General features: G+C 43.0%; 1 protein-coding gene across 4 annotated transcripts in view; it reads right to left on the reverse strand.

The window, feature by feature from the left end:
- The window catches only part of slit2 (slit homolog 2 (Drosophila)), a 76,609-nt gene extending 73,692 nt beyond the window's left edge, over positions 1-2,917 (reverse strand). For all 4 annotated transcript variants that reach the window (XM_027025311.2, XM_027025309.2, XM_027025310.2 and 1 more), the window contains exons 1-2: positions 1,462-2,917; positions 586-657 (exon numbers count right to left, since the gene is read on the reverse strand). In XM_027025311.2, coding sequence (XP_026881112.2) covers positions 586-657; positions 1,462-1,631 — 242 coding nt within the window. In that variant the 5' untranslated portion in view covers positions 1,632-2,917. The remainder of the gene's footprint in view (positions 1-585; positions 658-1,461) is intronic.
- Between the last annotated feature and the right edge of the window lie 11,518 nt (positions 2,918-14,435).

Below are 14,435 nucleotides of genomic sequence, written 5' to 3' on the forward strand. Positions count from 1 at the left end.
ATTTCCAGAATCATGGACTTTCTACATCATTAAGGCTCACCGTCCCAACTGTTTTTTTTCTCTCTCTCTCTCTCTCTCTCTCTCTCTCTCTCCATTTTGCTAAAAATGACACTTATTATTCACTGAAAGCATTGTTTTGGGAAAAGGTATTTGTCATTTGGCGCCATAATGACATTTCCAGCGGCAGTAACTCAATAATGCTACCGTTGTCGTTCGTATTGCGTGTTTCTTGGACGTTTACAATGCATCTGCACAATTCTCGGTAAAAAAAAAACAAACACGTAAAGTTGCATTCTGCAGTTTCTTGCCGATTACGACATCAGCCTCTGCCAGCCATAACTGGACCAACGTCTGAAAGCAGCGCATCAAACAACACAAAGTTGCTGCCGTTATTCTGGCTGGCAGCGCAATGGCTCACTCACATTCAGCATTTGACAGACAAAAACAACATCTCATCCATGCACTGCAAAATTCAGATTTCCAGTTTATCTTATATGACACACACTGTGTCGGAATCTGCCCAAGGGCTGCAATAAAACGGGGGGAAAGTGTGACTAAATTCGAATATGGAGTAGTTATACTTACAGGACTCGAAGTTGTCGGAGACCAGCAAAATCCGCCTTTGTGATTTTAGTCAGATTATTCGCGTTAAGGTCACTGCAGAGACACAAGAAGGAAAACCTGCCATGGACTACTATGTTTACGCCACACTGAAGCAGAAAAGCACGGCGACTTCTAAAGCATACCCTGCATGATTTCACTGAAATCAGCAAACAGATTTGGACCGTATAGCGTGAAGGTTAGATAACGGTTATAGATTTCAGAGCATAACACTTTGTTACTGTGTTTTAGAAATGTTTGGCGTTTTGATCAAACTTGTGACTGCCAGAGTTTAATGGGGCATAGCAAAAACGTTAAATTGGTTCTGACTGAATTCTCGCCAGGAAGCTGCAATGGTCGCTAATGCACGCAAATGTCTTTTTTTTTTTTTTTTTTATGGCCTCTGAACTGCACTTGTTAAGTGCTCCTTGCTAAGATGGTTTGACGGCCCGTCCTGAACCGAAGGAGAAACGAGAGGCACAGATCGGTTAAAAGTTGACATGCAACCGGTGACATGCGGCCCCGTTTTGCTGTTATGATGGGTCAGTGTGGCTCAGTGAGATCTGACCTTGACCAAATGAACACGACTGAGCTGGACACAATAAACTGATATCTGTGGTTTCGTAGAGGGCGGACAAATCATGCATGTTAGACATTACACGAATAAACTTTTTACTAAATGTTTCCATTTCGGCGGGGTAAGAACAACGGAGCCCGTCAGTAGGTCTACGGCGTGAGCGGAATAGAAAGGCAGAATCTTGCTTTGATAACACGCCACCTAAAATAAAGCTTTTTAACGACGAACCAGCGAGTGATCTGGCTTCACGGCAACTATTTACTTATTTACACCGAGCCACTTACAGCCGCTCCGCGTTGCGGGGAAGGCTCCGCGGCACGCTCCGCAGACCTTGCCCGTGGCAGTCCACCGTTGTCCCGGTGCAGGAACATTGCGTCGGGCAGGGCTGAGAATCAGCCCCGCCGCACACCGCCAGGAAAACTCCCAAACACGCTGCTGCTGCGAACACACACATCGCGGGCTCCCCGGACTTCCTCGAGCCTTTGTGTCACAAAAAGATGGGCAAAATTCCCGACTGGAAGCAACGCTAACAAACCCAAGTGGTTTATTTCCAAAAAAGGAGAGGTGATGGTACAATGGCTTGGCACAGCAGTAATCTCTGTAGAACAGTGATCTACAAAGGAGAGGGAACCAGTTCTCCTCTGTACAAAATGTTTTCTTATACTTTACAAGGAAGAACGGGTTATAATTAGATCCAAATAGCTCCTGTCTGGAGGTCTTGCCCTTGTAGCGCGTGAATCTGTCCGTTCAACTGTTTAATCGCTCCTCAGGAGCGACGCGAGCGCGGCGCGTCGAGAGTCCAAATCGCCGCGACTGTGCCGCAGCCAAAGTTTAACAAATCCTCGGGGGAGCCTTGCGTGTGCCGTACCTCACCGACGCAGTTCTGCTTTAAGCCGGACCGAAACCAACAGCAGCCGCGCAGACGAACAAACGCTCCACGGAGCAGGTAGAGGACGCAGAGCGCAGATGTACCGCCGCGTGCCTGGACGCACACCCCAGTCAAGTTTGCTCCTTCACGTGAGTTTGGAGTGATGTCCGCGCCCTCATGCATCTGTCATCCTGTCGCGCACAGTCACGAGATGGTCAGTAGCCCACCGCTCGCCACACATGCCGCCTTTCAGCGTGAGGGATGTGGCGACGGGATACTCGCTGCTCGGGTCTGGCTCGTTCCGTGAGTGGAAAGCTGGTTGTCGACTGAACCGTCTAAGAGCGTCGCTTGAATGCTTCGTCGAAAGTGCATGTCCCCTTCCAGCACCTGATGGCTTGTGTGTGCGTGCGTGCGTGTGTGTGCGTGCGCGCGCGCGCGCGCGCGCGACTACAGAGCAAAGGCGGCGCCTCTAGAGTGCACACCAGGCTGCCGCGCCGATAACACTCAATAGCGGCCACACAGATTTTAGACTGCGCTCCAGACAGACCCGAACCGAATTACGATCGAATCCAGACGTGGGTTGTTTTAAAGAGCATGTGATCTTAAGCTTGCAGTTCGGATGAAAATTAATTAGGCAAATACTTCAAAAGAATAGACTACAATCATTGGGGTGGTTTTTTTTTAAAAATCAATATCAAGAGATAGTGTGTAAAGGTGTCGCTTTTTAGTCGCTAAAGAATCTCTACTTTTTTCTCTAAAATTACCCTGTCCAACATCTTCCCCAGCGCGTGTCACTGTTAACTCTGTCCTGCGGAACTTATCCGACGCTTCGATATTTCTAACTGGACCACGGATGCAAGCCGACGGTATGGTTTCTGCTCAACACTTGGACTTTCACTGACCAACATGGACTTGCGCTATATACATGGCGAGCAGCTCCGCCCTCGCAGGCAGCCCGCCGCCGGTGCGCCGCCGCGCCTTCAGCCTTCTACGGGGCGGTGTGGCGCTACACACGCGTTTGACGCGCTGCTGACACAAATGGAGGGACTACTCCATGGGTTCCGAAGAGTGGTGGTGTGCGCAGTGTGCGCATGAGGGGGAGGAATCGTTACAATTATTGTGCGATATTGCCCAATCAGAATGGCACGTAAGAGGTCTCCGCACCACTATATCTGTGTTATTGTCATACATATGGGAGTGATGCGCGTTTAATTACAGGGGCTACTTACGAGGGTCAGTGATGAACATCTACAGATATAGATCTTAATTGCAGTTAACAAAGAGCCAAAGCTCCACAGGTTCACACAAAGACAGACAAAGGAGGTGGCCAGGAGAGCAGAGGAATGAACCACTGACCAGAATGCACCTGCAGGCTAAAGAGAGGTCAAGGGTCGACTGGAACGTGTGTGAAGCTATGAAAGACCGCATGCATGCACATGCACAAACTGTACGCTACTGGGGTAAACAGAACCACAGATAATTCCACACTTTAGCATGCATCTTAGCAACTTCAGTATGATCCAAATAGCAGCGATAAATGGAGTCTTCCGAATGATAATGCACTCAGCTCTGCTCTTAAGAAAGCCAGGAATGCGGGTGGGCACGCATACGTGTGTGTGTGCGCGCGTTTGTGTGTGAAATCCACTAACAGAGCTGATCAGCATCTTAATAACAAAGGAGCATTTAAACACATTGCTCTGAGTAACAACATTTTCAGATATCCATCTTTACAGTACCTGCATATGTGTGTGTGTGTGTGCATGCATTTGGTCACACGTTTGTCTGTAGTGTGACACTTTACATGTAGTGAGTTTTCAGTAGTTGAGGGGAAAGAAGAAACTTTATGAAACCTCATTTAAAAACTTTAACTTGGGCGGCAAGTTCCTGTTAACTCTAATGTTCAACCTAATTCTGCCTCTTACCATAACCCTTACCCTAACCTGGTAAAAGTCTCTCTCCCTCTCTCCTCTTTTCCCTTTCGTGATTAAATTAACAATACAACTACATTTCTGTAAATATGAATCCCCTGAAAAAGTCTTCATAACGTTTTCATAACATGTTAAATTTTAAAAAACAGACCGAACATACACATAGCCCTATTAATTACATAACAAACATCGTTTTACTTCCTTACTCTTAGTCTGGAGGTTTTAGCTGACCGCAACGCTAAATGTCTGAGGAGGGTTAGCGGGAGAGTGGGGTGGGTGAGTAAGGTGTTTGTGTCAGAAGGTGTTTGTCAGATGGAGACGTGTGCAGTGTAGGTACTTCAGGATTTTTCTTGTTGATTGCTGTGTCAGAAATTGTGTGGTGAAATAGGCATGCTTATTTGTGCTAAAGGAATTCTTTGTGTGTGTGTGTGTGTGTGTGTGTGTGTGTGTGTGTCTCATATGTTGCTGTGGTTATGACCATGTTTGTTTGATTGGTGTGAGGTTGGTTTCCATTGAGACATACTGTTGTTGCTGTCTGCTTATTGTGAACAGTAATATAGGATTTACACTTTAATCCCAGTTTCAGGATTGATCACCGTCTCCCAAGATGAGCATATGTTTCAGCTCTGTCTACAACGGACATAAAGAATTCTCATCAACATCACTAATGAGAGATGAGCTACAGTGGAAAGTATTCTCACATCACCCACAAGTAATACCTGAAACACCCATACACACACACCCACACCTCACTCTCTCACACACCCATACACACCCACACCTCACTCTCTCACACACCCATACACACACACACCTCACTCTTTCAGACACCCATACACACACACACACACACACCTCACTCTCTCACACCCATACCTCACTCTCTCACACACCCATACCTCACTCTCTCACGCACACAGACACACACACACACACCTCACTCTCTCACACACCCATACACACACCTCACTCTCTCACACACCCATACCTCACTCTCTCACACACCCATACACACACACCCACACCTCACTCTCTCACGCACACAGACACACACACACCCACACCTCACTCTCTCACACACCCATACACACACCTCACTCTCTCACACACCCATACCTCACTCTCTCACACACCCACACACACACACACACCTCACTCTCTCATACACCCATACCTCACTCTCTCACACACCCATACACACACACCCACACCTCACTCTCTCACGCACACAGACACACACACCCACACCTCACTCTCTCACACACCCATACACACACCTCACTCTCTCACACACCCATACCTCACTCTCTCAGACACCCATACACACACCTCACTCTCTCACACACCCATACCTCACTCTCTCACACACCCACACACACACACCCACACCTCACTCTCTCACACACACAGACACACACACCCACACCTCACTCTCTCACACACCCATACACACACACCCACACCTCACTCTCTCACGCACAGACACACACAGACATTCCTTTTGCCATTGTAGGGTATTTTTAAGCCATACTAACTGCTAACATAAGATTTATTCATAGGATTGAGCCCTTTCTGGAAAAGATGCTCTGACAGGAGTGCATAAAACAAACCTTACCAAACCATTCTAAGAGGAGACACAAAGTCAAATTAATATCTGTGAGGTTATGCTACAAAAAGAGGTAGAGACACACAAATTGTACGTGTGTTCATGTGTATGAGAGAAAGTGAGAGTGAGAGGGAGAGAGGAAAAGAGAGAGAGAGAGACACAGAATCTACATGTGTCTTTAATTAGTAAAACAATAGCAAACTATGGCATAGCAGTAATGTTGATGTCATAAACCCCAAGTAAGCATGCAGAATTGGAATATTAGTCCAAAAACACGTCCAGTCAATTCTCTCTCTCTCTCTCTCTCTCTCTCTCTCACACACACACACACACACACACACACACACACACACACACACACACACACACACACACTCTCTCTCACACACACACACACTCTCTCTCTCTCTCTCTCTCTCTCTCTCTCTCTCTCTCTCTCACACACACACACACACACACACACAACCCAGCACAGCTGGCTGTAAATATCCAGGTCTCTTTTCTTTCTCTCTCTCTCTCTCTCTCTCGTCTCTTCTTTCTCGAGCTGATAAAGGCTTCACTGGAACTGTTCCACAGAACCAGAAATGAAGGAGTACTAGTGGGCCCATGACACTCAGCAAAGTTAAGCTCAAATAATAAAACAATACACCTTTCCTCTCTTCTGCGCGCACACACACACACACGCATCCACTTTGCAGAAAAGCTTGTTTTGGAACCTGTCTGACCCCCTGTCTGTATTCGAGTTACTACATCTACTATCGCCGTGACAACCGTGGTGTTTTCATTTGGGCTTTTCACCTGGAGGCCTTTTTAAAATTTGCCCAGAAAAGCTGCATCATCGAGAGCCTGATATCTGCTCTGACACACGGACTGAATACAGGAGAGGAAAAAAAGAGATATTTGTAGGAGGAATGAGAGGAGACAATGAAACAGATAAAGAGGGAGGGGGAGGACGACTGAGAGAGAGAGAGAGACAGACAAGGAGAGACAGACAGAGTGTGGGAAAAATCAATAAGACTCCTACTCCAAATCTGTCTGAGTCTGCAAAAGAAACAATCAGCCACCTCCCTCCTGCTTTCCTTCTCTTTCTTTCTCTCTCTCTCTCTCTCCCTCTCTCTCCCTCTCTCTCTCACACACACACACACACAGGACAAATAGAAAAGACCTACTCTAAACCTCTCCACCATCCAAGCTCCAAGCATATCCACAGAAACACACACACAGTGCAGAAGTGAAGTAGGCACCCCATATTCAGTCCAGTGAAAGCTGTCCTCGGTATCATTCAAGGGACAGAAAGGAAGGAAGTGAAAAATAAAAACTGAGATAGAAAAGAAAAGAAAGAAAAAGAAGAATGCAAGAATTAAGAAAAGGAGAGAGAGTGAGAGAGAAGGTAGAAAGAGCAGCTCTTGTACTCCACCCTTTCCTGGGTTAGACTATAGAGAGCTTCCCTCGAGTGCTTCTTTCTTTAATGGCCCTTTGAGTAAAGACTGTGTGTGTGTGGTAAGAATGAATGGTATTGCTGATTGTTTAGTGAAGTCCAGAGTAATAGCCAATAATAACCACTTGAAATAGCCACTTTTCCCCCATTTCCAGAGCCTGTACTGTACACAAAGGAACGACGGAGCGGCACAGAGGAGAAAAGAGGAAAAGATGAACAATGCCTTGGCACAGACACATTCATCTGTGCTCTGGTGAGGTGGCAGTGTGTGTGTATATGGATGTGTGGATGTGCAGGTGTGTGAATGTGTGTATACAAAATCTACTATGGCGAGACTGCATGAACCATGAATCATGCACAAGTTTGTGTGTGTGTGTGTGTGTGTGTTTGTGAGTACAAATGGTTAAAAGAGGCATGGCTCTGATACCTCAGTATAGTTAGTTAGCACTTAATTGATCTTGAGGGAAATTGCAGGTGAAACTGAAGAGTGGCATGGACCCCTGCGTGGCGGTATAATGAACATGACCCCTCTACCAAGTGATGATTAATAGTCATTTGATAGACAAAGACTATCAAACACATACGCCAGTGGACTTCTGCCTAGTGAAGGTCAGGGGTCAGAGTGTGTTGGCTACAGGATATGAGCGTGCTGAACATATACCTGCTTAAAAGGCAACGGCCAAGCATCATGCATTTGCTCTGACCACTAACTACATACTTACTACATTTAAGGTTGCAGTTACATTTGAAAATGAATGCATTTGAGTCCTGGGCAGCCCACTGCATGGCCACGTCTTGATTGACAAGTTTTCATGGTAGATATGTTCCAACAATATCTAACAAAATCTATACCAACACCAATGCTGTACGCTGGGCTAAATGTGTTGCTGGGGTTTGCGCATGTGGGTTGGCATTTCACAGTAGCACCAGAGTTCATTTAAACTGAACTGATGCCATCGACTTCAAATGCACCCTTAGTGTTGACTGAACACTGTACGGAAATGACCAGTGCAAGTAGCACAGGATGCATTCACACAAGAACAAAGCATAATTAACAGGAATCAGTATGAAAGGTGAACGTCTGCACTCAGAGGTCCGCTTACATTAAAGTGTTAACTATTAAAAGTACCGAACTATTAAAAGGAGTCATATGTATGCATTTTGCTATTATTATTATTATTATTATTATCATCATTATTGCTGTTATCATTTTTATAATCTGGCAAAGGTGTACATTTCATTGGCACTAATGTAATTAAGTACAATATCAATTTACTGAATAGTGATCCATAAGTATAGTACTGGAGTACTGGAAATTTACAGTCTCATGGCCACTACAGAAATTGCATGATTTTGTGTGTGTGTGTGTGTGTGTGGGGGGGGGGGGGGGTGTATATGCTCCCACTCATGGTAGTGTATGTGTGTGTATATGCTCCTACTCATGCTAGTATGTGTATGTGTGTCACAGTGTGTCCGGTGCCACCTGTCTTTTGTGTGTAAGGTAGCAGGCAGAAGTTTGGTTAAAGGCTTCATTCATCTTCATTACTGAGCTCAGACAGACATACACATTCACATACATTTATTTTGCATAGCCTTCATTAACTGCATATTCCATATGTGACTGTGTATTTACAGGAGAAACACCTCCAGCATCCCCCTGCAACCCACTCGTTTGTAAGGTTTAGGATTTTGCTTTAACATGCTGTCATGCTGCTGAAGGTTAATATGGGCCTTATATATGATTAGAACATTTTCTATATTGCATCACTGGTAAAACTTTACAGGCTGACAGGACGTACACGAAGTCCCTGTTCCTGTCCCAGTAGGACTAGTCAACAGGCTGTGTGTGCATGTGCACACAAATATTGATTAAACTTGACGTTTTTCAGCAGGAGGAAGTGAGCACTTCAAAGCTGACTTTTACACCTCTCACTCGTACAAACACACACACACACACACACACACACACACAAAAACTCACGTACACGAGTACACACACACACACACGCACAGATTTCTACATCAAACACTGGTGGTGTTTGCTCTGAAAATAAGGCTGCTGTGTAGCCAAGAGCTTCGTTTCCTACCCTGAGTCACAAGTGAGATAAAGAGTGAGAGAGAGATGGAGGGGACCCCTTTGTTGATTAAAAAACAACTTCCATTAGACTCTATGATGCTAATAGTTAGCTTTAGCACACAAATGACTACTGTTTAATGATGTTACTGAATCCAGTGGAGTTAACACAACATCTAAACAGATCAATTCTGTTCATCTTCTAATCAAGTCTGCACACACTGATCACAAACATGTACCACACAGCTGCTGTCTGTAAAACCCCTTTTGTTTCATATCAAATGGAAGCAGCTTGCAATCAATGGGAAGTTCATGCTTCAGAAAATTAGTGTGAACTCAAACCATGTGCTATGGACACACACACACACACAGACACAGACACACACACACAGACACACACACACAGAAAAGTGACCAAGCATTCACTGGAACACATGTTCCTCCTGCAGAGTGAGAGAGAAGGAGGAGAGAGAGAAATGCCACCCTGGCAGATAAGGCCCTCACAGGCCACAAGCCAGCCTCAATTTCTCTCTCACTAATACACACATACACTCAAACACACACAGTGGGGCCTCATGCCAGACTCCGACTGTGCTGGTCCACTGAACCACTCACTGAGCTCGGGTTGAGCCAAACACACACACCCACACACACACACACACACACACACTTTCTCTGTCTCCTATACACACACAAACACACTGTTGGCAGCAGCGGGTCATCAGGCAACAGATGGTTGCACTGAATGAATCTCTCATGAGAGATAATTGATCTGGAAAGAACCGAATCCTAACCATTCACAAACCAAATATCAGCCACAATAACATCACAGAACCCTTACTAAACTCCAAAGTAACTTAATCCCAGCGATATCAGGGAAATGAATCCCACCAAATACTAACTAATACTACCAAAAACTAATACCACAAAAATACTAACAAATACCACCAAATACTAACACTACCAAAAACAAATACCATCAAATACTAACAAATACCACCAAATTGTAATTAATATTACCAAATACACATGGAATGGTTCCAAATACAAACAAGCTGCTTCTTGCGTTTTGCAGGCTTCTGCTTAGGCCTGGTGAGAAATGCTTCCATCCATGTTGGAGTTCTCCATGTCTGTTCCTCTGCTGTGGGTGGAGACACAGGGGTGTTGTGATGGCTGTGCAGAGACAGAGCTGGCCACCCTAAGACCGCACGCTGCTGCCCTGGACTGAACGACTCCCCCCACACACGTCTGAGCCAAGACGTGAGCAGAAACGGTTACGGGGAAGCACGCTGAATATTCTGCGCGCGCACACACACACACACACACACACACACATTTTATAGGCACGTATGCGTGTTCTGGAAGTTGGGCTATTGAGAATTTCCTTTAGGGTGAGTCTATAATTTACCCAGGGAGAACTAGTCTACTGAACCAGATCACACAGAGAGAGAGAGAGTCCGAATCATTATCAGGTTTATGTGTATTGCATAAGAAGTTTCTTTTATATATTCAAATATTTTGTTTTTGGACATGACACACTCCCACACAGACAGGGTTTAATACCTCCTCCTCCGTGCTCTGTCTCCCGCTCCCACACATGCTCTCTAGAGAATGATCTAAACTCCTATAAGGAGACGGAGAGACAGGGAGTGTGTGTGAGGGTATATGTGCTTTAAGATTTGGATCAAGTTTTGATTAGGAGCAGATGAGAGTTTTAAGGTGTTGATGCTTCTGGTAAAAATACAAGCTATTAGACCTGTGGCACAGTTTCCACTGCTTCACACACACACACACACACACACACACACACACACACACTATTCACAGAAAGCTGAGCAGTAGAATACCCAAGGCTCTCTTTTAAGATTTAAGCCAATCACTGCCCTAACCTTAAAGAACAAATCAACACACTAAAGTGGACAACAAAAAGCCTTTAGAGAGTCATAGACAGAAGACAGTACAGTTTCTGCACGTTTGATCAAAACAGCAGAGAAAGGAGTAGTGCTATAATCATCATAGTGATGTTAGTCATGTCAGTAGTGTTATAATCATGTCATAGTGCTAAAGTCATGTCATTGTAGTGTTATAGTTGTGTCATAGTGTTATAATCAGTGATGTAAGTCATGTCAGTATTGTTAGTCGTGTCATAGTAGTGTTATAATCATGTCATAGTGCTATAGTCATGTCATTGTAGTGTTATAGTTGTGTCATAGTGTTATAATCAGTGATGTAAGTCATGTCAGTATTGTTAGTCGTGTCATAGTGCTAGTCATGTCATAGTGTTATAGTTGTGTCATAGTAGTGTTATAATCATGTCATAGTAGTGCTATAGTCATGTCTTTGTAGTGTTAGTCATGTTATAGTAGTGTTAAAATCATGTCATAGTAGTGTTAGTCATGTCATAGTAGTGCTATAGTCATGTCTTTGTAGTGTTAGTCATGTTATAGTAGTGTTAAAATCATGTCATAGTAGTGTTAGTCATGTTATTGTAGTGTTAAAATCATGTCATAGTAGTGTTATAGTCATGTTATTGTAGTGTTAGTCATGTTATAGTAGTGTTAAAATCATGTCATAGTAGTGTTATAGTCATGTCATAGTAGTGCTATAGTCATGTCATAGTAGTGCTATAGTCATGTCTTTGTAGTGTTAGTCATGTTATAGTGTTAAAATCATGTCATAGTAGTGTTATAGTCATGTTATTGTAGTGTTAGTCGTGTCAGTTATGTCATTGTAGTGTTAGTCATGTCTGTAGTGTTAGTCATGTTATAGTAGTGTTAAAATCATGTCATAGTAGTGTTAGTCATGTTATTGTAGTGTTAGTCGTGTCAGTTATGTTATGTCATTGTAGTGTTATAGTCATGTCATTGTAGTGTTATAGTCATGTCTTTGTAGTGTTAGTCATGTTATAGTAGTGTTATAATCATGTCATAGTAGTGTTAGTCATGTTATTGTAGTGTTATAATCATGTCATAGTAGTGTTAGTCATGTTATTGTAGTGTTAGTCGTGTCATAGTTAGTTGTCATTGTAGTGTTATAGTCATGTCTTTGTAGTGTTAGTCATGTTATAGTAGTGTTAAAATCATGTCATAGTAGTGTTATAGTCATGTTATTGTAGTGTTAGTCGTGTCATAGTTAGTTATGTCATTGTAGTGTTATAGTCATGTCTTTGTAGTGTTAGTCATGTTATAGTAGTGTTAAAATCATGTCATAGTAGTGTTATAGTCATGTTATTGTAGTGTTAGTCGTGTCATAGTTAGTTATGTCATTGTAGTGTTATAGTCATGTCTTTGTAGTGTTAGTCATGTTATAGTAGTGTTAAAATCATGTCATAGTAGTGTTATAGTCATGTTATTGTAGTGTTAGTCGTGTCATAGTTAGTTATGTCATTGTAGTGTTATAGTCATGTCTTTGTAGTGTTAGTCATGTTATAGTAGTGTTAAAATCATGTCATAGTAGTGTTATAGTCATGTTATTGTAGTGTTAGTCGTGTCATAGTTAGTTATGTCATTGTAGTGTTATAGTCATGTCTTTGTGGTGTTAGTCATGTTATAGTAGTGTTATAATCATGTCATAGTAGTGTTAGTCATGTTATTGTAGTGTTAGTCATGTTATAGTAGTGTTATAATCATGTCATAGTAGTGTTAGTCATGTTATTGTAGTGTTAGTCGTGTCATAGTTAGTTATGTCATTGTAGTGTTATAAGTCATGTCACCAGTCCCAGGAGCTCTAACTGCCAACCCAATAGGACGCGAACCCTGACTGGTCAGATGCAGTGGTGTCGACCAATCTAGGCTGCTGCACTAATTCAATTAAAACCTGCTGCTTCACTGAGTGTTGCTTCATTATGTGGTGCCATGGTAACCAAGGAATGATCTCCATCTTCTGGAAACAAGAATTAGATCAGAAAGCCTTCAACATCAACAACAGGAGGAAAGAGATATAGAAAATGGTCAGGGTCATGGTCAGGGTCAGACAAATGTAATAATACAAATTAAATTAAACCATATACTGTCATGTATTAACTTCAGCCCAGAGCAAAAACGCATGTTCCTTGTACACAAGCACAGCCACTAATGCTGTTTTTATGCAGTCACGCATATGCATACACACACACACACACACACACACACACACACACACACACAGCTGATGTGCGTGTTACTTGTATAAATATACAAGAGCCACTCTGCTTGTTCAATTATACACAAACAGATCCATTCAGATCAGCTATTTCAGATTTGAAAATATTTACATTTGTGAGGTGGCAGTCTCTTTGAGGTTCATAATTTAGATCAGATCACATGATGAACAATATTGTTTCTGAAAAACTTTGAACTCTTACACTACACTCTTGCCTCATTTCTCTCTCTCTCTCTCTCTCTCTCTCCAGTTCCACTATGATGTGACATCACAATTCCATAAGCAAAGTAAAACAACTGCAAAAAAAATTCACATTACACAGACATGCACAAAAGCACAAATATGCCCCACTAACTATCCACATAAAAGTTAGCATGCATAGATATGCGTGAGTGTGTGCGAGTGTGTGTCTTCATATAAATTCTGTTATTTAATTAATTAAATGCAGTAAAAACGATATCACTCTTTTAAACCACTATATATATATATATATATATATATATAAATCAAAATTGTAAAAACACACACACTTCAAAGAATGCTCTGGAATTCAGCTTTGATACAGCAAAACATACTGAGCCATATAATCTGCATACGCTCAACATCGTGGCACAAATACACACACGCGGACACGCACATAGTCTGGAGCAGTTGCTGAGATCAGGGTGGCCTGTAAGTGCATGTGTGTATTCCAGATTTCCAGGGCTTCAATATCAGCCCCAGATTCAGTAAAGAGACGGCATTTAACTCAAACCATGTGGTTCACAGAATGAAAGAAATCAAGAGCGAGCGAGAGAGAGAGAGAGAGACCAATGCTCTCTCTGCCCTTCTAACCTGTCCACAGCTCATAAGGGCAGACAAACTACAATTCCCATGAGGCACCACTGCAGTGAGCAAGATGCTCCTGATCAGACTAGTGGGGCATGCGTCAACCTGAACAGCGCTGCTCTCGCTACTAAGTACATGCTGCATCCAACTTTACTTTTGGAATATCAATCATGGGCTGCATGAGTAATTACATTTTTATTAATCCCAACCTTAAAGCAAAAATGTGGATGAAAACTCCAACTTTGGAAAAATTTCCCCTGATCCCAAATGTAGTCCATCAGCCAAGACACATCACGCTGAGATGTTAGATAATCTCAAATACATATGCTTATGTGGGTTCTGTAGGGATATACTTATCTATAAAAATGCAGATTAT

This window comes from Electrophorus electricus, chromosome 9, assembly GCF_013358815.1.
Source record: "Electrophorus electricus isolate fEleEle1 chromosome 9, fEleEle1.pri, whole genome shotgun sequence".
Taxonomy (NCBI): domain Eukaryota; kingdom Metazoa; phylum Chordata; class Actinopteri; order Gymnotiformes; family Gymnotidae; genus Electrophorus; species Electrophorus electricus.